Genomic DNA, 26,085 nt, shown 5'->3' on the forward strand with positions numbered 1-26,085 from the left:
CCATTATGCCCAGCTGTTAGAAAGAAGCAAGGCATGTGTGCAGAGTCTCCAGATGTTTGATGATCATGCACACCAAAGGGAGCAAAGAAGGGAGATTTACTATTTTTTCGATTTAATCTTTTCAGATTCTTAATTCAATTCTTCAGCATTTTCTATGGAATTTTTGTGATTTATCTACTTTTAATGCCATTGCCTCAACATTTATATATTGCTTATTTCCTCTTACATGTTTTGTCATTCCTCCTTTTTCTTTTGAACAAGAAGAAAAGAGAGTGAAAGTGATGGCAGACAGTCATTTAATTATGCTTTCTAACACTGTAATGAGGTGGGCATTGTCCTCCAGAAGGGACCGTACTACAGAGAGATTTCTTGAGGTCTCATGGGACATTATTGGCAGAATTAAAAATAGACCTGGGGGGTCTGGTAGCAGCCTAGCACAGTGAGTGTGATGCATGGAACTGGTGGTGGTAAGATGGCCAAGTGGGAAGTTTGATTCTGACTTCCCACTTACAAGTGGTTGAAAAATTCACAAGTGATTAATTTTATAAGTTTTGCAATTTATTCATTTTATAATTTTTTTTTTATTAAAATGCATTTTTGATCTCAATTATGAATTGAATGATTCTCTGAGTAGATTATTAGTAGTAGTCGAACAGTTCTGGTTTATTTGATTACTCAGGTGAGTCATATGATTTTGTTTCTGTTTCCTTTTTATAAGTCCTTCAGCATCAATAATTGCATGTGACAATCTTAAAAATGTTTTTTTATTTTAGTAAAATTCAGATACATAAAAATTACTTTGAAATGAGCAAAAGACAGTCACAGGTGTGGCTAAACTGAGCTTCTTTAAACATCTTCATTGTTTAAAGATTTATGGTTAAGGCAATTGCCTTTAATAAGCTCCTTTGTAGTCTGAATTCTCTGTGCCTTCTGTAAGTGCTACATGTTAATATTAGAAATGTTTGTTCTGGTGGAAGGTGAAATACAAAGAGCAGTTCAGAAAGGAAATGAAGAGCCACCAGTACAATCCTCTTGACACTGCTTCCTTCAAGCAAGCACAGATTGCATCCACCTTGGCAAGTGATGTAAGTGAATTTGCTTTGTATTTTATATGCATTTACATTCTGAAAAACCTAACATTTGTTCTCAAGCAAAATTTCTTTTTCCGTCTTACAAATTACTCTGAGTAGCAGTCTCTGCTATACAGTGTGTCTGTATAGCAGGTACAGCATGTTGTCCATTTATTCCTTTGCTCTGCTAAAGCCCTTCTCCAAGGGCCTGTAGAGTTTTTCATAATTTATCTTGCTTTACTTTGTGTGTCAAAAGGTGTGACTGCTTACTCTTAGATAATCACTTGGTACTCGGTCCCTTTGTATTCAGGAAAGAAACAAACAGGTCTAGAGGGCAATTCTTCAGACCTGTTGTAGATGCCTGTCTTTAGAGGAGTGGAGTGCTGGCATCTCTCCAGTGGTTGTAGAAGGAGGTTGCATTAGCAGCTCAGATGTAGATGTCTGTTTTTAGACTTCATTCTGCCAGCTGATCTTCTGAATGTTTTCACAAAGTACAGCAGTCACTAGATTCAGCAATGGGTGCCTGCTGCTGGAGCCAGATTGGATAAAAACATCTATATCAAGTGATAATACTGTTGGGATGATATATTTAACAGTGTGTCTAATGCTAAAAATGTGAGCTCTTCTTTAGGCTGTGATCCCAGATAGTCAAGAGACAAGCCTGTATTCTATAGTCCCGTGTTTCCGAAATGTGGGGTACCACCCAACGGGAACAGGAGAGGCCGGCTCTGGGAAGGGTCCAACAGAATATGTAATTGTTTTCAAAATCTAAATGTTTAGTAAAAATTCATTGAAGTAATTATTATTTTAAGAGATATGCAAATTGAGTATTGCACTGTTGATTTGAAGTCCACCTAAATCAGTGAAGAACATGATACATATGTGGAGGTGATTGAAGGTATTGGTTTAAAAGATTTGTCATCCAAGATAGGTAAGGTGGCTGGTTTTCTTCCTGTAAAGATAGGCATCCAGCAATAAGTTGTATTGAAAATGCTACTACAGTCTGATAGGAAGTTATGTTTTGCTACTGCATTAAGTTATTATCTTTTGCCTTAAGTGACTGTATTACTTATCTTTGCTGAAAGTAATCTGTATTAAATAAATCCAGGAGCACTTCCCTTTAACTGTTGTATATACAACTTTTTTATTCGGACAGTTAGTGTAATTCCTGAATCAAGAGAAAAAGAGCAAGAATCAACAGTGTTTAAAATGAGTAAACTCAAAGTATTGAGGAAGATGCTGTTGATTTAAGATTTTTGAGGGTGGGAAGGAAAAAAAAAAGGAAATAAAAGAAGTAATAATGATTCCTTTCTAGTCTGAAAAGTCATACAAGGTGTGATTTTGTTGTAAGTGTCCTTTTTGAGACGTTTGAGTAGTTCTCAAATACTTGTAGAATGTATCAGTAGAATGAATCCTTTATTGTTTCCTTTTCCTCCAAATAATAGTAAATGACCACCATCTAGTGGCTGGTAGAGATTGTTCAGGCAAGCACACTTAACGCTTTCTGTTTCTGGACGGCCCCACTGTAATATGAAGTTGTGAATTATTTCGTTAATCTTTATTTTACATCACCTGAATTCTCTTTCTAGGTGAATTACAAGAAAGATTTGGAAAGCCTACATGATCCAGCCTCTGACCTACCAAACCTGCTATATTTAAACCATGCTTTAAATATCAGCAAAATGCATAGCAGTGTAAGTTACCTTTATAAGAATGATCTGAAAAATATATGTTGTAAGGAATATAGTACGTATAGTCACTGTAGAATGAATGGTTTCATATATAGTAGACTGTGGTGTTACAACCGTAGTAGTTGGGAGATGTAGTGGAAAAAAAGAGGGCTTTTAGGGAGAGATATTTCAGTTATTAGAACAACTACTATACCAGGTAAGAATCACAGACTTCTGGTACTTGAACCATTTCTTCTTATGCGTCTGAAACCTTGTCTGTTTTTTCCTTTGTTGATCTAAGATACTTCTTTCCTCGCAAATCTCTTTTTGCCTAAGATCTTACTTTTTGCTTTCATCTGCAAGTCTCACAGAAGTGACCATTATGCTAGTTTAATATTTGAACTTCTGCCATAAACAGCCTCTTGAGTGCTAGCTTCCCTTAGAGCTTCTCTGTCTAAACCTTTTTTCCCCTCCTAAATGCCTGAGGCTTCCTACTTTGAATCAAGTAATGGACCCATACTCCATTCTGCCAAATAACAAGACATGTCCCTTGATGGGGCTGGTAGTCTGACATAGGATAGTGATGGGGGTTGAAACAGGGAGGAAGAAGTAGGAAACCCCTGGCTTCTGTACTGCTGGAGATTCTTCCCTCCCAGTTGAAGAGCACTTATGCTACCTGCGTAGTGCTGGTTAGCTGCATTTGTTGTCTTCACTCCAGAAACCACAGAAGGGCTGCACAAGTGCTGTGGAAAGGCATGAGTGGATGGTATTGGGAAGGAAGATTGTTCATGGTTGGCAGGAGGTGAGCACTTTAACACAAAGGGTTGGCCCTAACAACTGGGTCATCTTCCGAGTCAGTGCTTGCTTATGGAAGCTTATGTCTAAAATAAAATAATCCAGCCTTTCCATCTTTACTTGATTTTTGTGTTGTTTGGTGAATTGAAACTTGGTTTTGATCTGTCTAATTCCGATTTGTGAAGCTAACACTGACTATCCCCTGTTGTATGGGTAATAAAGGAGTTGATAGCTTTTACTTCCTTCATTCTTCATGTGCTTTTTTGGCCTAATTCTTGTTTCCTTCAGTGTAAGGTAAGATTAGCATTCTTTTTGCTGATTAAATGAAAACCCTCAAAATGAACTTCATCAGTTCATCATTTTATCTCTAATGAGATAGAAACCTGGACTGTCCCTTAAGGCAGCTCACTTCATGCAAAATTAATTTCTGTTGCCCAGGAAGTGTTGATTCATATTGTCTATGCCCTCTTCCGAAGACTCTGTAAATACTGTCTTTGATTTTTGCATTGTCCAGATGCTGGTGGATATTTTTTCTTGCTGCGAGCAGCAAGAAGAATGCTTTGCCAGTCCCCGAGGTCTCCACTAGCTATTTGTCTTCTACAGGAATCCCATTTTCAAAATCCATCTCAGATTTGAACTCCCCCTGTCATTTCTCTGACTTTAACATGGCTTACTCTCCTGCCTTTCTCCATGCTTCTCCAATACCTTCTTTGTGTTCTCCTCCTCTCTCCACAGCTCATACCAAATCTTTCTTGAAGTCTGCTTCCACTGTATGAAATAGTCTTCCTCACTGTGCTGTTAACTGATTTACAAAGGCTGATCGTATGGTCTGTTTTTTTTCCCCTCTGAAACACTGAACTTCTTGCTGATTGCCCAGCTTTGCTGTTTCCCTGTAGTATACCTTTCTCCCTTGAACTTTATGTTTCTCTTCATCTTTTGCATAAGATAGCTGTACCTGACCTGTTGTGGCATATTGGAACCTGTATGGTTAATTAAACTCATAAACTAATATGGTTGATTGAATTGATTTGCTGCTTGACCTAGCATGTTAAAGTGTGTGCAACTTTATGAAAAAAAGATACTATGATACTAATGCAAAGCTGTGATACAAGTCAGCTTCCATGGGAATAAATTGCAACAGTTAAGACGAAACCTTGATGGGCATGTTTGGACACAAACAGACTGATTTTGACAGGTTGAACTCATCCTATTTTAATTATTTTTATGAAGGAGAGAGTTCACAAGGTGGAACTTTCCCTTCATATGTTATACATGTAAGTCTCTCATGAACTATGGAGACAAAAAATTTCAAACTTTGATATTTGTACAGCAGCTAGTTTTTTGTTTTGTGCATTGTAAATCTGTCCCTATTGTAGAGACTTTGAGATGCTAATGAACTACAGGCTAAAAAAAAGGAAACTTAGATGTGTTTCATTTTATGGAACAGGGTGAATAAATAGGATTTAAGAGACTCAATTTGGTGCCTGTAGTTAGTGTACTAAAAGGCTATGAGATTTAGCTCGTTTGATTTTATAAGATCATTTTTAAAATTTAGTTCTATTAGTTGAGGAATGGACTAAAAGTATGAAATCAGTATCTGTAGATAGTTTTCATTTGTTTTTACTACAGAAGTGATTTTGCTATGTGACATTTACGATGATTTCCACTAGGAGGCAAAGTCAGACCATCATATGTGTTCGTTTGCACTTCAAATACAAACAATAATGTTTATTTTCTAGTGAACATAAACATTTGACTTTTGGATGAGCAGGACAAGCATTTTCTCGAGGAATATACAAACGCCATTTTTTATCATATGCTTTTTTTCATTTCATCACAATATTTTAATTTCAAATTTGACAGTAGAACTCCCAAGTTCGGAGGCCCAAAATACAGTTTCTTTTATGCTTTCTCCCATACTTATTTTAAATGGTATTTAAATTGCAGAACCTTCTGGATTTTGTTTGTTAAAACATTCTTGGATGTTTTTTGTTTCAGTATGAATATAAGAAGTCATTTAAGCAAAGCAAGGGCTTCTATCGTTTCACCCCAGATACAGCTGAACAAATCCATCACAAAGAAAATGCAGTGCTTCAAAGTCGGGTATACGCAATTATAAATACATTTTGCAAGGAGTAAAATGCAGCATTCTAACAGTGATTAAATCAGGCACAAAACTGCATGACAGATTACAGTGATGTGCAATGCATATTCAATCAGAAGCACCCCATGAGGAGAAGGAGAGTATTCTTGCCGGACCCAAACCTAGTGCAGAAACCTGACAAGGAAAGAGATTTGTAACACTTTTCTCCGATACAGATATCACTATTTTTGAAGAGACAAATAAATTAAAATGACATTACTCTTTCTCAATATCATACTTTGTTTTGTAGCTATTTGCTTTCCTTTATGGCTTGTATAGAATATTCATCATACCCCACACTGATTGAGATAAGTAATGTGTTTGCCCATCTTAATCAAAAGAGTGTGAATGAGTGAGTTCAGAAGGCTTGTCTGGGTTTCAAACAAAGCATATTTGCTTTTTAAATTAGCATAAAGTTATGCTTTGGTGTCTTAACCCTCTGTCCTTCACTGTGATTTTGCTTATAGCTTTAAGGTCATGGTCATTGGCAGCTGTGAGGGGAATGGTGCAAGACCACACCCTACTGAGGCCATAGTTTTTCTTCCCTTTTCCCTCCTACAGGTACAAACAAGAGTGCATTTCACAATGGTGCTCCTGAGCCTGAAGGACAGAGATCTGTGGGGCCTGGCTGTGAAACAGATTTTGTTGTTACAGTAACTGTGTTGTTTAATGGAAACATGACAGGGGATCCTATTGTAAAGCTGCCAACTGTTTAGACATAGGTTATTCAGCCAAAATCATGCAATTAGTTTAAGAATTGTGATTGATGTGCCTCACTCCTGATGTCTTCAAAGTCCACCATTTTTAGGTCTGACATTTTGAAGCAAAGGAAGAAAGACAGTTTCCTTGTCTACCTGCCCTATTGCTCCAACGGGTTAAATTTGGGAGGAGTCTTCCAAGTCAAAACCTCTAAGGAGTATGGCTAAGAAAGCATTTGTCTGTTGCTGTGGCAAGCAACCAAATCTCTCAGCTGTTAACAGCCTTTATTTTCATTTTCCTAGGTCAAGTACAAAGAGAATTATGAAAAATCTAAAGGCAGATCAATGCTGGAGTTTGTGGATACACCAATGTATCAAGTTTCAAAGGAGGCTCAAAAGATGCAAAGTGAGGTTAGTAAAAATGTGTGCTTGAACTAGTAAAATTTATATCAACAGAGAAGCTAACAGGCATCTTGTGCTCAGGTTAAGAAAACATATGAAGCAGATCATAAAGTTTTTATGAATTGAGGATGTGGTAGAATTAGTACTGAGTAGTTCTCTTTGCTATTCTGTAGCTCAGTTCTTCAACTTTGTTTTTCTCATAAGGCCATTGGTGCTAACACTAGACAGAGATTGTATGTAATGTCATTTAATTGAGAAGAAGCTCAAGAAATCATCTAAATTGGAGATTACTAACTTTTTTACCTTTTGCCTTTAATTCCGTCTTTAATGAGGGAGGGTTCTCAGCTGGAAGCGAGTGAAGCTGCAAAGCTTCACTGTGACTTAACTGAAGTGTGCTCTTGCCCATTCAGCTTGGGAAGCTTAATAAGGGGGAAGGACTGCTCCTAGGCTCCAGAACAGCACTAGCTGTCCTATCTCAGCCCATATTTTTGTAACTTTTTATTAAAAACTTCCAGTGGTGGAGATTTCGTGACCTCCCAGGCAGTCTAGTTTAGTACTTCACCATCCATCCCAAGAGAGAGTATTTCCCTGTGTCTCCCTTGCTACAGTTTGATTCTGTTATTTTTGCTGTGTCATGAAAAACAGATGATTTAATCCTCTTGGTAGAAGCTTCCTTGTCTTTAAAACCATTACCTTGTGTGCCATTTGTCTTCTCTTTTCTCTACCAAGCAAACTGTTTCTTTTGTAGGTCAGGTTAAACATTCTCTTTGAAATATCATACATATGTATTTTTGTCTAAATGGTGTGTATCTTGTACAGATAATCTAGGTAATTAAATAAGTAATAAAGTTGCTTATTAATGTGATGACTGATTTATGGCATGGCTCACTTCTGGCTCTGTTCATAATGTTCTTTCTGAAATATGATTGGAAATGCACATGCATGTACCACTAATTGTTGGTTTTGCTTCAATAGAAAATATATCGCAAAGATTTTGAAGAAGGGATCAAGGGAAGACCAACAATGGATTTAGACAAGACCCCAGAGTTTTTGCATATAAAACAAGTCACTAACCTTCTGAAAGAGGTAGAGGATTATTTTTTTTTTTTTAAAGTTGTAAATGAACAATAAGCAGTATCACTACAAGCTATTGAGTTTTGAACAATTTACCATTAACTTGGTAGCTAAATACAAAAGTGACTTCATGAGTAAAAATTGCTGCATGTCATTTTATTCTGTAGTAAGAATAGATACTTTTTGAAGTTTCCTTATGAACATAAGGAAATGATAGCTCAGCACACCTGAACCAGAAAAAAGGAGTTAAATGAACAAATCAGATGACTCCTTAGAAAATGGTTTGTTGGCAGGACATTCCATCTGAGGGCCTCAGTTCTGGAATTTGATCCTCACTTGGGCTCAAATAGCCTAAATTTGGTGATGTTCCAGACTTGCTGCAAAAGACATCTGTTTGATAGGGTTTTGGAGAGGGCCTAGAGTTTTCTTTTCAGATAGATAAAGGGGTGGAAAGGAGGATTTCTGTTGGTGTCCAGATGGCAGTTCTTCCTTTTGAGTGATAATTTCAGGTTTATGATAGTCTGTTGTGATTATATGGTTGCCTTGAGCTGTGTGTAGTCACTTTAAACTAATACAGTTGAAATAATAATCTGTCATACATGTTATTGATGAAAATAAAGAAGACCAAAATTCCATAATATAGCTGTGATATTACATAGATTAAGCAAATTTTGTTAGAATGTGCAAGTTTTCTGTATTCCCATTGTTTCTTTAAGATTTGTCCAATGTTCTTCATTTGTATGTGGCATTATAATTTAAAGAACTTTTTTTTTTCATAAGTGAGAATCCCTCTATCTTTAGTCTTTTTATATTGTTACTCAAAACTGATTTTATGTTAGGTTTTGAATACTGGTTGAGTCTGTAGATTAGGCTTACTGTTTGTCCAAATTTAGAAGTAAATGTGTCAGCAAAATTCATAGTTGGAAATATCAGAGCTGCTTAATATCCTCCATTTGAATTTGGGAGTCAAGAGTACCTTGTTTATATTTACTGTATTAAGAATTGATGTTTTTGCTGTGGCCCAGATGAATGAATTGAGGTTGCTAGAATTAAAAACCCTTGAGCCTTGTTTCTTTCCTTGTTCTTAAACAACTTATCCCAGTTTATGATAGATCTCATATGGGTAAAGAAAATATTTTCTTTTTGGATATTTCTTTATTATTCATCCTCTAATTAATAATTTTTTCCAATAAGCCTGTCTGTCAGGTAGAAAAGTCTGAAGCTAGGTCTAGTTTGTGCAGTAGCATTCTGTGTGTGCACGTCCCATGTATGCCTACTGACTGGGGAAAAATGCAAATGCTTGCATTTCATTGAGTTAATCTTTCTGCACTCTGGATATCCACAGAAGTGGTTAGTGCATGCCTAGTTGCAGGTGTGCTGTAAATATTAATCTTTGAAAATTTTGGTGTAACTTCCCTCCATAGTACTACATATGTTAAGATATTCCCTAATTCTTACCTCTTCCAAGTTCTATGACTCATTAGTGAAGGAGTAAACCATGCTTGTAAGCCAGAGGGGAAGAATATGAGACAATGGAAATGGTATTTTAATTCATCACTGCATGAATTTCATGTGATTTTTATATCCACATTCAAGGAACAGATTCCAAAACCAAATTCATCATTATCTTTCAAGATTTAGCAAAGCGATATATTTTTTCATAGTCAAGGATGTAGCTCAGTATTTTTGCCTGAAGGTTCATAATAAACTTTAGATAGATATGCATGAAACAAGGAGAACCTGGAGTTATTACCAAAAGAATTAATTGGTGTCAGCTGTGTTCCAGCTTATTCTGTTGCCTTCCCACTGTAGAGAATTCTGCAAATATTTCACATTTTGTAACAGTAAGAACTTTCTTCTCTGGAACCACATTCACAACTCCTCCAGAAGAGACAGCTGAATTTAATATTTCTAAATTAATAGAAGTTGCTTCTTGCTTGTTGTAGGACATGCTGCTCATGATGAAGAGAAGTGTCTTTAAAAATACGTGGTTTCCTATTGTTTAAATAATGAGCTTATACAGAGACAAAGGTGCTCACTGCCACTTATGAAATTAATATGTGATTAGGAGTATTAATTCATGTTTACATAAATCCTTCTAAAAAATATTTTCTTCAATTTTGTTCTAGTTTCTTTGCTTAAAAAAGTCTAACCCACACCTGAAGATGGGAAGAGCAATTAAAAATCCTTACAAAACTTAAAGATCTTGAACTTCAGTAGGCTTACATCAGCTCTCTATGAATTGGGAAGAGGAAAAAGAGCCAAATGTCCATGGGCATGCTTTTAATTTTATACCAAACATTTGAGTACTCTGGAGGCTGCAGTTGCTAAATGTTGATAGATCATATCAGTGCAGCATCAAGGGCACAGAAGTGATATGGTAGGAATATTGCTTCTACATTCTAATTTATCAACCAGTCATTTTAACAGATCCTAGTATAGTGTTCAGGGCATCCATCCTGATTGTGATGCCATTAGTGAACAGAGGTAAAAACTGCAGCACAGCATATATTGGTCTGTAAAAGCAAATGCTACTGCAGTTAAAATGTCTGTAGAGAGGCAGCTGACGCCCCTAAACAGTGTGCTAGCGCTGTAGAGCACAACAGGAAAATACATGACTACATTAAAACCTTTTAACTTTTTCAACATTGTACCTTTTGATTTAATAATTTCCAATTCTATTTTAACTCTGAAACCTCTACTTCAGCTAATTCATATTTCATAGAAATTTCAAAGAGACCCTTCAGACATTTAATAAGTGGCATTTCTTTTCAGGATCTTGCATACAATATTAAGTGGAGAAATCGCTCTTCTTTTTTTTTTTTTTAATCCTTAGAAAGAGTATAGAAAAGATTTGGAAGAAGGGATGAAAGGAAAAGGAATGACAGTGTTTGAAGATACACCAGATTTGATTAGAGTGAAAAATGCAGCTCAGATATTAAATGAGGTATGTTATGCTAGTCAAGGTTGTTGATGTCATAGAAAGTTCACTCTGTTATACTTGACTGAAAATATTCTGGTTTTTTAAAACATAATCTACAATGAAATATGTAAGTATTGAAACGAAGACTATTTCTGTTTTGCTTTAAGAATATAGAAAAGCTCTGAAAAAAACCAACTTACAACAAATATTTCAGATTTTCAGGGAATTAAAAGGTCAGTGGAAAATGTTAAGTGGGATCATTAGGTACAGAACTTAAAACTGGATTCATTTTTCCATCTATTTATTTGTTCAGCTAGTGTAATTAATACTGTAATGGAAAGAGTTAAATGTTAATGGACTTGTAAAGAAAAGTCAATTAAATAATTCTGAACTCTTTTGAATCACATACTTGCTATCTAAAAATAAATGTTGGTAATGACTGCAAAGCATCTTGGGAAGATCTTTTATCCAGACAAACTATTCTACTTGTGAAAACCTTTTTCCAAAAGTAGAGTTGCTCCGGAAGAAATGGATTTTTTTGAGCTTGTGGTTTATCCAATGCAAACAGACATGTGGAGGCTCCTTCCAGAGTGTATTTTTAGAACCGAGCTTTGGTGTTATCTGTGTCAGTCCAAGTTGCTCTGAAGGTTATGTGGGATCACATAAGTGTGCAACCTACTCTCATTTAAGGGCTGGGAGCGGAACTGTAAGACTCCTTGATCTGTGTACTGTCTCTTCAAGACCACCCTGTGGAACTCGTGTGCATGGCAAGCCTGTGTGCTTAGCAGAGCTGCAAGCTGCGACACTGGCACAGCTGCAGCTCCTGTGGATGAGCTTGCACAGGCTGCCTGGGAAGCAGCAGTGGGGCTGGAGGTGTGGGGAAGGAAGAGGGAAGGCAAAGCTCATGCTACACTTAATGCCTTCGGGAGTCATTCTTTCAGACTAATAAATTTATTTTATATTCATTTAATATGTGTGTGTGTGTGTGTATATATATATATATATATATATATGTTTATTTGCACACATCATAGTCATAAGAACCAGAGGGAATGCCATGCATAGGGCCAATCTGACCACTGTAAAAAAGTGCAGAAATATATAGCTGTAACTCCCAGGATTCTTCTCTTTGGTGTTTTACACAATATGAAGCTGGGAGGAAACATCTGCCATTCCACCTTTAGCAGAGAGGAAGTGAGGGATGATGTCTTCTCACAGGTTAACTTACCCTTTGTGCAAAAACCTGTGGTTTGTTAAGTAGGGAGTTGTTTTATCACATTTATTTCCACATCAGTGAGACAGAGATGGAAGACTGAAAGACATTTTGCTCTTGTTCTTGTAAGTGATCAGAAGGATATTTTCGTTCTTTGTTCTAACTAATGTTCAACCTAAAAAATAATTAACAAGACAAGTAAGAATTTTTAAAATTATATGCATGTATTTGGAAAAAAACCCACACCTGTTTTCCACAGGCAGAGATAAACTAGAATAGAAAAAGAGTGATTAGTACTATAGTAATAGCACTGGCTACTATAGTATAGTACTATTTCTACTACTATAGAAAGAGCACTGGCTGAGAATCTTTTCATTTTTTATTAAATAGAAAAAAGTACAACTATTGTATACAGTATTTCAGTATTACATTTTAATATAATTTGCTGATGAACAAGAAATATATCCTTGCTTGGAAAAGCTGAAGATGAAATATTCATTTTGTTTTCTGGTTATTGGTTATTTATAATTTATGTTGTGAGAAAAAAGCAGCAATCATGGATGAGTACTGCCACTTGCCTGATGGCTGTGGTTCAGGAAAGACCTATTAAATGAATAAATTACAACTTCCTGCTCTACAAGTTCACTGAAAACAATTCTATGTGGTATTAAATTTCTAACATGTAGTCTTTTCATAAATAAAATATCTTCTTAAAAGTAAAATGTGTTTCACTTAGGCTGGCGCTGGCACCAAGTACCAGCTTTTTACACTATGTTCTGAAGAGCTAAATTTCCCCTTTACTTTAGAGGATAATTGTAACAAGCTGTCTGGACTGATTTCCCCTCACCCTCTGCCAAATTAAAAATTCAGTGGTAGAGTTTTGTACATTCAGTGACTATCTCCTGAAGTTTTTCTCCTGTCATTTGTTGTGTGTTTTCCTGGCAAAAGATTGCCCCAAGTCTTGAGAATTTTGACTCATGAGATTTTCGATTGACTCTAAATTTTAAAAATTAGATCTCTTTAAAACTGGATCTCTTGTGCAAAAATCTATCTGTAACTCTCTGGCTATTGTGACTATAATATATGAAGTTTCATCTTCACAGAAACAATACAAAAAAGACCTGGAAACGGAAATTAAAGGAAAGGGCATGCAGGTTGGTCCAGATACTCCTGAGATAAGACGAGCCAAGAAAGCTTCTGAAATTGCAAGCACGGTCAGTATGGTACCTGATACAAGCTTCCCATTTGACAGAATGCAACAAATTATTGTCAGTGAGAATTCCAGGTCATAACCAATCTAGGCAGTAGCAATACCATAAATTTCACCAGATACTTAATCCGTTGAGATGCATAGAGTATAAAAGGTGCAGAATCAGCATATGGGGGAATGTTAAGACTTCCCAGAACTTTGATGTTTCTGTCATCTTTTGCAGGTTGTGCTTGTTCCTCATGAACCATGCCTGGCCTGGGCTGTGTTCAGTACCTGTGGGCCCTACTGCTTTTAGATCTAAATAGCTGCTTGTTTAGTTAGGGAAAAATGATAAACAGAGTTAGAGAGATGCTAAAGCCTTATGACCCCAGTCTTGCAAAGTACAGCTGAGGGAGAAAGTCTTGTTTACACGTGTCTGCCAAAGCTGCAAAGACAGGTAGATGTGAAAGGCTACATCAGATTTTAAGTAAGCAGATTTTTAACTGTTCAGCAGCTGTAGCATAGTTATCTCATAGATAGATAGTACAAAGCTAATGCTGTTGGATCAAACGTTATTAGGTGTTTTAAGAATGATCAGTGGAATCACACAGATTAAAGTAGGAACAATTTAATAATTTGGCTGTCAGACATGTGAGTATTTTCAATGTTATCCTTTTCAGAAAGAATACAAGAAAGACTTGGAGAATGAAATTAAAGGAAAGGGAATGGAAGTGGGCACAGATACACCTGATATAAAACGAGCCAAAAAGGCTTCTGAAATTGTAAGCCAGGTGAGTATAGAATGAATCTCTTAAGATTACTATGGAAGTAAAACATAATGAGATTTTAAAAGCATAAAATCTTTTTGAACATACTTGGGCTAAAAGGAATAAGCAGTGCACAACAGAAACATTAAATTAAAGAAATTAAAGAATTTGTTTTAAAGTCTGACCAGTGCTATCAGAATAGCCTTAAAGGTAGCATGTACAAATAACTGTAAAATTAGTTACGGTATTTTTTCCTTTTTTTTTCTTCAGAAAGAATATAAAAAGCATCTGGAGACTGAAATTAAAGGAAAAGGAATGCAAGTTGGCCCATACACTCCTGAAATACAACGGGTCAAAAGGGCTTCAGAAATAGCAAGCCAGGTAGGCATGCATTCAAGGGCTGGATGTTTTAATTCTGTCTAACAATGAGTGCTTGACATACATTGCTCAAAAGACTACTTCTCTAAGTCTGTAGAGACTTGGATACCCATATTAAATTAATTTACATGTAGCAAAAAGTGTTACTGCCTGATTCTTATTTGTATTTAGGCCTGTCATGCCATGTAAATTGAATTTAATTATTTACATCTACTTGAAGGCCTTTTTACATTACCTAATGAGGAGGTTTTTTATATCCTGACAGCGAAGGGAAAATAAATAATATAGATGAGAATATATTGTATATATTTAGTGTGGAACAGTGTTCAGGTGTCTACACAGACAATGAGAACAATGTCATGGAGGAGAGAGGTTGAAATAAATATTGTGCAAAGAGTTAAGACTCATCAGCAATAAGCATATTTTGTTGCAGTTTGGATATTCTGAGCCCAAGAAAGTCAGAAATAGACATTTAAAAATTATTTTTCAGAAAATGTACAAAGATGAAGCAGAGAAGATGCTCTGTAACTATTCTGCTGTCCCAGACACTCCAGAGATGGAGAGGATAAAAAGCACTCAGAAAAACATCAGTTCAGTGAGTAATAGTGCTTCTCTCTTTGCTTGCAATTTTTCAGATATTTTTCAGTTTAAATAGGCTCTCTTGTGCTGCAGCATGAAATAGGGAACTTATGAGTAAATGTCCTTTGAACCATTCGCATAATTTTCCTGGCAAAAGCTGTATCACCCATTTCTTTCAATAAAAAAAAATACCCAGTTTTTCTAGGTGTGACACTGTTATTTTGAATTGCTAAACCACTTATACCACCTTGCCAAGCCACAGTTATTTTTAAATTAAGATATTTTTTTTCCTTTTTTTTTTTCTTTTTTTTCCATCAAGCCCCAGGAAGTACTTTATTTAAAAGGACAAAAAAACCTAAGGCTTGTTACTGTGCATAGATTTTCCATCTGCTTTCTATCATATGTACAGAACATCAAGATTTGGGTATAAAATTAGAATAGATCAGGTTTCATAAATGTATATGTCTACTGATTTTATGTTATACTGATATATTTTTAAATTTTATGCTAGATTTATGTTTCAGTTTATCCCTAAATAGAAATTACGAGCTTAGATTTCTAAAACTGCCCAGTTTGAGATGCATTCAGTTCCATTTTGGTTTGGGGCCCATTCTGCTGTTTGTAATTCTCTTTGCTTGTAATATAACAGAGAAGAGAGAAGAGGAGTAAATAAATATAACCTCTAGAACCAAAGGCTGTCCAGTTAGCTCTGCTTTTTATGGCAGACTAAGTAATACTAATAAAGCCAATGATTTGCGAGAAAAGAAGATGCTAAATATTTCAGTATTACCTGATGCAGATGTTCTTTAACTTAGAGATGTTCTCAGCTTCTCCAACTCTGTGCAAGTATAAGGTCAATTAGTTTCTCTCAGAGGCGTTTACTTGCAGCTATCCCATATCTCTGAAGCTTTCCTAGTTGAGTAAGAGCCTGCGGGGAGAAGTCCCTGAGGCTGCTCTAGACAGCGGTCTCTCTTATAACGTCTTCCAGCCATTACCTGCTCCTTTTCTTCCTTCAGATGAGAGCAGCTGAAAGCAACATCTTTCTAATAGGAGATATTGACGAGCCCACTGGCTCAAATTTTATTTCTTATAGTCTGTTGTCTCTTGGTTTTGAGTGGTGCACTGCTGCATGGTGTGACAGCGATTAGCACCGTATCTCATGGAACTGACGTCCTAACATACTATGCTGAAACTCCGTGTAACAGAGGGGATTGAAGCTAGCCTCTACTGATCTGCTTTCTTCCCTGCTCCATTCTTTGATAGCTTTTGATGAAGTCCTCAAATAGGTCAGTGGGTCTGGCAGTGCAGACTCACTAACAGTTAGATACCAGGCATATAATAACCTTTCACTACTTAATTAAACCCTGACAAGCCTCTGGCGCATCTCAACCTCCTGCATCCCTTTAGGCCAGTCTGAGATTTCAGTGCTGAGGCTGACAATTACCCTCTTTGTTAGTGTGATAGATAATAAGAAATAAAAATATTTTGTCTTTGAGGTGGTTTGTATTTGTTTTATTTTGTGATCATGCTTTTTCTGTTTCTGAACGGGATCCTCCAAATGGAGGAAAGCAGTTTATAGCTGCAATTGAATTATCATTTTTATTCTTTCTCTATGTTTTAATCTTTCAGCATTCTGTGCAATTTAGATTATAAAAGTAAGTTTCTTTTTACTAAGTTAAGATATAGCTAGGAGCAGCCCCAATGTAAAAAAAAAAATAATTAATGACCCCTAATAGGCTTCTGATTTTTAGATTTTGTCTCAAATATTTTCCTGCCTTAAGGAACAAAAAAAGTGACTAGCTCTGCAGATAAGAGCAGTGCTGCTTTTAGCTCACTAGCTCATTTGGCAGATGATTTACAATAGGAGATTTACTGCACAGTCATCCCTTTCATAGAAAAGTTCCTAGCTCCCACATTTTTTACCACATTGACCTTGGTAGAGGAGAAAAGTATTTTAGTTCAGTCCACTATGTAAATCTTTCTATCTTGTACTGACATGTTGGTGCAGAAGAATTTTCAAGTTCTTACTCAAGTTCTCACATGGTAAAACAAAGTTCTAAATTGTTAAAGCTTTTCTGGATATTTAAAAAATGAGTTGTGGACATAAATAATTCACTCTTCTCCAGAATATTTGATAGTACTAGACACCTGAGGTTACAGAGGACTTCAAGGAAGTAGGAGAAATGCATCAAGAATGATGTTTTATGTTTAAGGTTTATTGATAGGAAAAAAATAATGGTTTAAGAAAGACAGAAATACTAAATGTTAAAGATTTATTTTACAAACTCCAGGATCAGGCTTGTTTTTACACTGTCAACCTGGAAATACTTACTGGAATGGCAACAGCAGTGACACCAAATACTGAAATTTAAATAAAACTTCTTTGGGAGTTTTGCGGAGTGAACTGGTGCTCCATGGTTATTTAAATTATAGCCACATTTGGAATTTGTGGAGCAGTTATTTACTGTCTCTTCCAGTAATTTTGAATGATTGATTCTACTGATGCACTTTGTATTTTATCCTTTACTGAAGCAATTGAAATAGAGAATTATATAAACAGCATGTGTATCTTTTCAGAAGTGAGCTTGTTTTTAAATGCAGTCCTCAGCTTTCTGGCTTGAACCCAGAAGTAAAAAAATGTGTGACTTGGATTGTAGTTCTGGCTGTTCTGGTTATTTGTCATGAATATGTCAATTTTCTAGTTTGCTAAATTAGAAATAATATCTGTTCAGTTCTCAGAGTATTTTAAGAGCTGAAGATTAAAACACCAATTCAAATCTTGCATGTACGTGCATGTTCAATTACATTGAAATGAATAAGGTTACTTAAGCATAAAGTTGTGTTTGTAAACATTTATAGATTATGATTAAATTTTAAAGATATTTCCAAAACTAGAACTATCATTACAAATACTTACAAATGTTTGAGATCAGTCTAAAGGATGATAATAGATTATCTGGATTACAGTTGAAAACAAACAGAATGTTATTATAGTTATTGATAATTGCTCTGATTTATGAAAAATTAAAGTATTTGCTTTCTTAGCAAGATTTAGAGTCAGACCAATTTAGAACTTGGAAATTTGCCCAGCCCTTTTATGAGAACTTGTACTTGCATTGCTAACAATCTCATAATTACTTTTCTTTTGGGGAAATGAAGGTGTTTTATAAGAATGAAGTAGGAGCTGGCACAGCTGTAAAAGAGACTCCAGAGATTGAAAGAGTAAAAAAAAATCAACAGAATATTAGCTCGGTAAGTGTCATTAACATTAATTATTCTTATATGAGTAAATGGCGGTGAAATATTTTTCCATCTTGTTTACTAGACATTCTACATTTTCATATCACAAATACTACTCCACTGGATTTTGTATATAGAACTCCATTCTAGAAGAGTTAGAGATCCACTCTAGTCTAGTAAATTGAAGCATCATGAAAGATAGGAAGAACTTTAAATATTTGAGGAAAGAGTTTTGTCTTTTTAAAGTGAGAAACATGAAATGTATTTCCTGATATTACAACTTCTGTTAAGTCTGTCATTTGCAATTTAGAAAAATATCATAACACGAAAAAAGAAAATCCGTAGAGTTCCTGAAGAGCCTGCATGTATTACATAGGGGTTGGTACAGTTTGCACTTCAAGAAGAGTGAAATTATTTCCAAACTCGAGCTATGTGAAAAGGTGGAAAGTTTGTGCCTCTTTACATGCTGGTGACAAGTTGATCTGTGGATCTGATGAGACTGGTTCTGAATTGATGCCCAATGACTTTGGACTTTAATGAGCAACCAAAAATAAAATATCAAAATGAGAGTTTACTACAAGTAGAACATGCTCTTCTGATAAATACATGGCAAAACTTGGAAAGAAGCAGAAGTGACTGCCAAACAAGAAAACACTTGTAGCTGCATTGTTTGGAATTTTTTGTGTGGAGTTGTTTGGGGCCATTTTTATGTTTGTGACGTGACTTTTCTGATGATTAGATGCTTTTTTTAAAAATAAAGTTTGAAGGTAATGTGTAGATATGATACTAGATTGTGTTTAAATACTAGTTGAAATCCAAATTAGAGACTCTCGACACCTATTCTACTAGAATGTCCTTGTTTACTGAGTAGTGTTAAACACATTTCCCACCAAAGTAAGGTCAGGTAGGGAATTTCCACAAAATTTTGGAAATCTATTTTCCATGGAATTTTTCTCTGGCTCCATCCATCACTTTTCATCTTGTCATTTTGAGTCACAGTGCGATTTGAAGATTCAGTGCAAGCTATCATGTGTCCTAAAATCCTGAAACACTGTTTCTGGCTGGGAAGCTATAGTTTTTCTTGATTTGAGGGTGGTTTTTTGTTGTTGTTGTTGTTGTTGTTGTTGTTTTTTTGTATTGGTGTTCTAGAAACAAAACCTAATCTCCTGTTACCTATTATGATTTCCAATTACCATGGACATTTTTTTTTGAGAGTGGTCACACACATGTGCATGCACTTATTAGGAAAAGTCTTAACCTACTCTTTTTTCTCAATACTTTTCAAAGTGAAATGAAAAGATAGCGTACGTTGCTCTTGCTGTTTTAGAAATCCTAAACAGTGGTGAAGAGGGGAAAATGAAATGTGAATCAGTGCGCTAGTAAACACACTTGAACAAAAGCATATCAAGAGAAACACAAAATGCATTAGTGGTTTAGTGTTATGATGTAACTAGCATGGCCTTTACACTGCTAGTCTGTGAGCAGAGTTAAAATTTTACAAAAAAAATTTTATTACATGTAGTGTACTTGAGATTACTTAAATCTTGTATAATAATTTTTAGAAGTGTAGAATGCCAAATTTCAAGGCAATGTGCAAGAAAGTTTTAAATTATATGTCAGTAAGAGGGAAATTATATTGTATAATTTACAGGAGTCCCACAGGAGGGGTAAATTACATCAATTTTGACTCCATTAAACATTTTACACTTATCTTTGAATTTAGCCAGAAGAACTTAGGACAGCTTTAAAACTATATATTTGCTGAGTTAAATGAAACTATGGAATGTTAAGCACATCTGCAGTGAAAAAAAAAAGCCAGAACACCAAAACAAAGTAACACTCATTGTGCAACCAAACCATGCAAAAAAAATCCATTGCATCATGTTCTGAAAGTGATCATATTCTTGCAGATGACATATATTGGAGACAAAGATCAGAACAGTCTGTTTTCAAATCCTAAAACCCAAAGTGGTGACAGCAAAGGGGGTTGAGCTCATCTCACCTGTTGTGATGATTGGTTTGGAAGAAGCAGTCTCACAAACAGTTGGGGTGAAGATACTACAGAACTTTAAAAGCAAACATCAGACCCATGGACTGTAACAGAATCTGAACCGAGAAGCTACAAATAACTAAGAATTTTTTAAAAACTTGTTTATATTGAGGGACAAGCAGGGCTGGACACAATGCTGGGAAGAAGACTTTTGGGGGAATATTACAGTTTTATTTTTGTTTGTGTGAAATCCATGAGAAAACCTCTGTGATATGACAGTCAACACCACAAAGCTGGAGTCTGATTAAAACTCAATTAATGGACATTTTGAAGCACTTTAAGGACTAGTAGCATTGCCAATTCTTAAGGTTACCTAATAGTCTCTATTAAAAGACCCCTTTTTCTGGTGGTTTAGTACTTCTGCCAGTCCTAAACTGTCTGAACTGAAATTTTCCATTCCTGGTTTGTGCTTTGGGCTTTTTTTTGTTTTATTTATTTATTTATAAATTTCAGCCAAAGCAGCTTCCAAGTATGAGCTTAGAGAAAAACAAGTTGTTTTGTCTGCGTTAAAAAATTTGTCAATCTCCAGAAGTACTATGTTATGTCTCTTAGAGAAGGGAGTTGACAATTATCTACTAAGTGACATTTGGTACAGTAGATTTTGGGAAAAAAGAGGCCAGGGGTGAGGAACTGAAAATGTAGAAGGGCTTGGTCAAAGTGGATAGGCCAGGTGTGGGGAAAGATTGGCAGAGTAATGTGCTCCTGTGCTTAGGTGCTTCCTTCCAGAAGAGCTGAAACAGAACCCAAGGTCACTTAGACTCATCACTCCCTCGTTGTCAGCATGTATCTGAGATACCCTTGGTCAAATATTTTGTTTTCTTTAATGATGGTGCTCACGGAGGTAACAAACTACGATTGTTCTCGTGGGTTTGTGCACTTCTAAACAAACCACAAGGGGCTTAAGATGAAGGCACACAAAGGTGCATTTGTACTTTTTTAAATCATAAGAAATAGCTCTCCCAAGAGGTACCCTTAGGGAGTATTATTAAGATCATTAGGTCAGTACTCAAAAGCAAGAACGCAAGTTCAAGTCCCTGTGTCTAGACCTGATGATCCATTGCCAAAGTATATGATTTTATACTTTGCCACGGAGGCAAACCTGCTCTGGTTTTCCATTTTGCAAACTACAGTTCAGTGGGAATTCTCATCTGAATGCAGGTGCTGTATAATTCTGTGTTTTCTAAAATTATGTAGCCAGATTAGCTGTTACTTGTCTGTGCTCTCTAGTAAAAACAGTACTTTTCCTTGTCACAATTCCATTTTTCCTCATTTCACAGCAAAATTAGTGAATTAACATGTGGGAAAAACTCAGATGCTTTAGCGAGTAGCAACACAGGAAAATTCCTGAAGAAATCAGTAATTCAGTCATCAAAGCAGGATTCTTAGAGTTAAAGAAAAAAAATACTAGTCATGGTCAGCATGCAAACTACTTGCTAAGTAAAGATCATTGATTATGTGTAATAAATGAGGCAGAATTCTCTTGAAAAAAACAGCTTTTGGTAATAAATAAAGAAGATTATAAAACAAAGAGAAAAAGAATGAAGTACTATAAAATATATTAAAAGCTGTACATGGAGCATATTTGTACAAGGGACAAAACTAAGGTTACATTTAATTTTGTCATTTCTGATTTTTGAGTCCTTGATTTTGCAGGTTTAAAATGTATTTAATAGAAGTTTTCTATGGCACATTAACATGAAACTGTACAGATTGATTCATTGTGCTATTCCCTTGTTCTTAAAAGTACTCTTCCTTCATTGAGTCTTGCTAATGAAAAATGTTTCCAACTATTATGTATCACCATACACACAATTTTGAATGCTTTTGTTAATTTTGCTGTTCCGTTACCATTGTGAAGAAAAAGAAGGCATGCCATGTCACTGTTATGGATAGAATGGTCTACAAGTATTTGCTTTACAGCTGCATAAGAGATTTGAATTTGAATGTGCTGAATAGTGGACAGGTATATAATAACAGACAGTAGGACAAAGACAATGCACAGATTTGTCCAAGATGACCCTTTTGGACAGCATATGAAAAAAACAGAAAATATGATGCTTTTCTTTTTAGTACCACATCCATTTAACCTTACAGTTCTTTCTCATTAAGTTGAATCCTGGTTTTGGTACATGCAGTGTATAATTGAAGAAATTCTAGTTCTGTGCATCTTTAGAATTATGTAGTCTACCATATCCAAACATACTGCCGTTTAGAAGAGATTAAACGTGGCAAAAGCAACAGTAAATACCTGACAGCATCTTCAAAGTCATCATCCATCCAAACAGCTGCATTCTCCCTTGATGTGTCTGTGTGTGTTTTTAGAGAACTTGGATGAGACTTTTGAAGTCATCCACCCTTTTCAGAACACATCTGTGAAATGTTTGGTTTCTGAAATGGACTGGTAGACTCCATAGCAAGATAACAGCTAGACAAGTCATTGTCAGAGTGATGCAGATCTCCAAGTAGTATATGCAGCATCCCAGTTATGATGAAGAAAGCCAGAATCCCACTCAGATATGATGAAGAGAGCCACAAGCCCATGTGATATATATTCCCACTCTGAGAGTTTCAGGATGCTAGGCTTGTGTGCACTCTCTGCTGCATTATATCAAACAAGATGCATTGGAGACCCTAGCAGCCTGTTTCAGAAATTAAATATACCTGGGTTTTTTTAGGCCAATAGTGTTGATATGTGTGGCCTAACTGTGCAGTATGTGTAAGGGAGAGATTACAAAATGTTTCTTGTGTTTCAGTGCTTGTCTGTATCTTCTTTAAATTGCTAATACTTTGTAATATTTGTTGTGCAGATTAAATACAAGGAAGAAATTCAGCATGCCACAACTATTTCTGATCCACCCGAACTAAGGAGAGTAAAGGAAAACCAGAAGAATATTAGCAATGTGTGCCCCATTTTCATTGCTTGGACACTTCTCCCTCGCTGTATTAAATGTGTTTGTGCCTCAGTGAATATGTCTGTGGTGTTTGTGCTTGTTCCTGTTTGTCCACAAAGACTAATTTAATCAATGAGAACTCCTTAGCCTTGCACTTTGATTAACATCAATGAGAGTGAAGTATTCCTGTTGAAATATGAATTATCTGTGTTTGAAATAGAAGAATTGCAAGAGGGTAAGTACTAAGTATTGTGTTGAAAGATATGGGTGTTTATTAAGGAACGGTACTTTGCATCCAAATGCAGTCTGCTCTTTTAATGTCTAACACACTGTTGTATTTCTTTTACTTGGCTCTGTGTAATATCTTCTGCCATGTTTGCTAGGTTCAGTATAAAGAACAACTCTGCAAAGCTACGCCTGTGAGTGTCACCCCTGAGATTGAAAGAGTCAAGAGGAATCAAGAGAATGTCAGCATGGGAAGTTGCTCTCATTTAATCCTTTGTATAATTTTTGGGTGCAGAGGATGAGTACAAAATTCTGCCTCCAGAAGCTCTGTCTTTTCTTTAGTTAGGTGCAGGCTCAGTAACGGAATTACTTATTTGATTACAGAAATGTCTGCAATATTTTGAAATGTTATTCTCTGTCTTGGATATTTGCAGAATATTTTGACAGATTTTTTTTTTTTTTTTTAACAGAATATCCTTTTCCAGCTTTTTTCTTTGCTTTGTAAAAAATTGGCTACAGTTGTACCCAAACTCCAGCTCTCTTACCTGTTTCTTTCTGGTACCTCAGTAGCATTCCTATCAGAGTTTAGTATTTAATGGCTGACATAACCATTAAAAGGTCATACTGTTTGCAGGGGCATGGGAAAGAACATAAGGGCTTTGGAGCACGCTGCTGCCTTCCTGCATTGCTTAAGTTGTACCTTGTTAATAAGTCTTTGAGAGACCAGCCATTCTTCTCACTGGAAACTGCCATCAGCAGCTGTGTTTCATGGGCCTACTAATAGCTCTACAGTGTTTCCCTGGGGTGTTTTCTGACATGTTCCCCAAATTAATACAGAGTTCCAGTTTACAAGAATACTGTCACTGTAACTTAAGTGTATGCTATTTATTCCTGGATTTATGTTGATACGTCTAGCTCTCCTAAAATGCACGCTGTTTAAACAAACCTGTTTTCCCAAGTGATTCAAGCAAGTCTGTGTAGTTGTTCTCACATTGTTGTTTACCTTTCACCAATTTTTGTGTGGTGCAGATTTCATTGGAAAGATTAAATTCTCCTTCAGGTCACTGGAATAGCTTTAGGTGAAGATTCTTTAACTTCAGTCATTTCTAGAAGCATTAAGTCTTGAATAATCATTTTATCTTTACAAATATCAGTTTGCAAATTTAATCCATTTGATAGTTCCATTTGATAGTTTACCATCAGTTTTATAAGGTGTTGGTTTTTCAGTTGGAATATATTGATGTGTACAGACCAAAACTGTGTTGTGTGGTAAGACAATTGCTTGAACGATATGTATATTAATGCCACAGTGCACTGCAGAATTATGAGCATAATGTATCAGCACAGTTATCCTTGCCATAGAAACCCAAGGGCTTATTTAAAAAAACCCAAGTTTGTATGGAAACATTTATTTTACATAAAACTATATGGATTGGCATAAATCGTGCAAGAATCTCTAATTATTTCCTAAATGTATATCATATCTAACTTCCCAGTATTTGGGGTCAGGGTTAACATTAGACTGATTGATCTGTCAGTGTCACATCCTATCCTTTATCCTCTTTAGATACCGATTGTGCCTTGAGTGTGCATTTGGCTAATGCATCATTACTACAAGTGTATTTTGTTAAAAAGTGATAGAGGGGATATTCCTGCAGTACATTTAAGTAAACACATGGTGAAATTTATTCAGTTGGATTCAGTTGGCAGTTGTCTGATGTGTTGCACCCCCTGTGTTTAATCACCTTTCAATATATAGAGTGTAAAAGTTAAAACATGGATGGTATCCTTATGGAATCTCTATGTCTGGACAAATTACATTTACAGTGGGCACTGCTAAAATTCAATTTTTTCATTTGTTCTGCTTGACTTTACAGCATTATTTGTGGCTTACCTCATTTCAAAGAAAAGATATTTCTTTATACAGCCAAAGACCAGTGTGGTAAATGTCAAGAAGTGTTCATATGTGTGTATATATCCACAGAAATGCATTAGTAAGAAAACTGTACGGAAGGAATTCAGGGTTATGCTTCAAAAATCAAGTTTTATAAGTGTTAATAAACTTCAAATGCATTTTAGCTTTTCAGTTGTTTCCTGGTTGACCTTTTAAATCATACATTTTAATGTAATACAGTGTGATACTGCTTTAGGTGAAACAGTATGTACCGTTTTATTCTGTTAAATAATAGGTTCACTACAGAGAGCAGCCTGGAAAAGCTACTGCTGTGAGTGTCACTCCTGAGATAGAGAGAGTCAAGAAGAATCAAGACAATATCAGCTCGGCAAGTTGTTCGAATCTTTTTGTCATTTAGATTTTCAGTCATTGTAGGAATATAACAAAGATATACTTTTCCATTTAGATTTGATGTGTCAAATGAATCTAACTGTATTATCCATTGAATGGATTTTTTTTTAATCCTTTGAGTACATGCACCGCACATAAGGGCAACAAAAATATTCAGACTTGCCTGATTCTGTGATTCTGTGTAATAGTAGTGAACACTTTAGAACTGAGTGTAGGGAGGAAAAGTAAAGCAGGTTGGATTTCTCAAAGTATTTGTCTAAGGATAAAGGAACAGAATCCAACCTTGTAACTACGTAGGTCTTAAGTATGTTCTTAAAATGCTCATGCGTATTTACCAAAGTCAATTAGTTAAAAACACGAGGAAAACTCCCCAATGGTTCTAGATCTCAAATAATTATTTTATTTCTGTAAATTAGCTTTTTTCCTAAGTGATTCCTTCACTTGTTTCTCAAGATTTACAAGGATAAATACTC

The 26,085-nt window shown here is 35.7% G+C and overlaps 1 protein-coding gene across 6 annotated transcripts in view; it reads left to right on the forward strand.

The window, feature by feature from the left end:
- NEBL (nebulette) overlaps positions 1-26,085 on the forward strand; it is a 266,260-nt gene that overhangs the window by 201,803 nt on the left and 38,372 nt on the right. For 2 of the 6 annotated variants that reach the window (XM_074900167.1, XM_074900168.1), the window contains 13 exons: positions 978-1,085; positions 2,660-2,764; positions 6,680-6,787; positions 7,754-7,864; positions 10,689-10,799; positions 13,092-13,202; positions 13,858-13,968; positions 14,215-14,325; positions 14,813-14,917; positions 18,061-18,153; positions 22,999-23,091; positions 23,466-23,557; positions 25,496-25,589. The exons of 3 other annotated variants lie outside the window; for them this stretch is intronic. In XM_074900167.1, coding sequence (XP_074756268.1) covers positions 978-1,085; positions 2,660-2,764; positions 6,680-6,787; positions 7,754-7,864; positions 10,689-10,799; positions 13,092-13,202; positions 13,858-13,968; positions 14,215-14,325; positions 14,813-14,917; positions 18,061-18,153; positions 22,999-23,091; positions 23,466-23,557; positions 25,496-25,589 — 1,353 coding nt within the window. Of the gene's footprint in view, positions 1-977; positions 1,086-2,659; positions 2,765-5,533; positions 5,639-6,679; positions 6,788-7,753; positions 7,865-10,688; positions 10,800-13,091; positions 13,203-13,857; positions 13,969-14,214; positions 14,326-14,812; positions 14,918-18,060; positions 18,154-22,998; positions 23,092-23,465; positions 23,558-25,495; positions 25,590-26,085 lie in introns of all 6 variants that reach the window. One more of the 6 variants, XM_074900166.1, reaches the window with a different exon arrangement.

Source organism: Athene noctua, chromosome 2 (assembly GCF_965140245.1).
Source record: "Athene noctua chromosome 2, bAthNoc1.hap1.1, whole genome shotgun sequence".
NCBI lineage: Eukaryota > Metazoa > Chordata > Aves > Strigiformes > Strigidae > Athene > Athene noctua.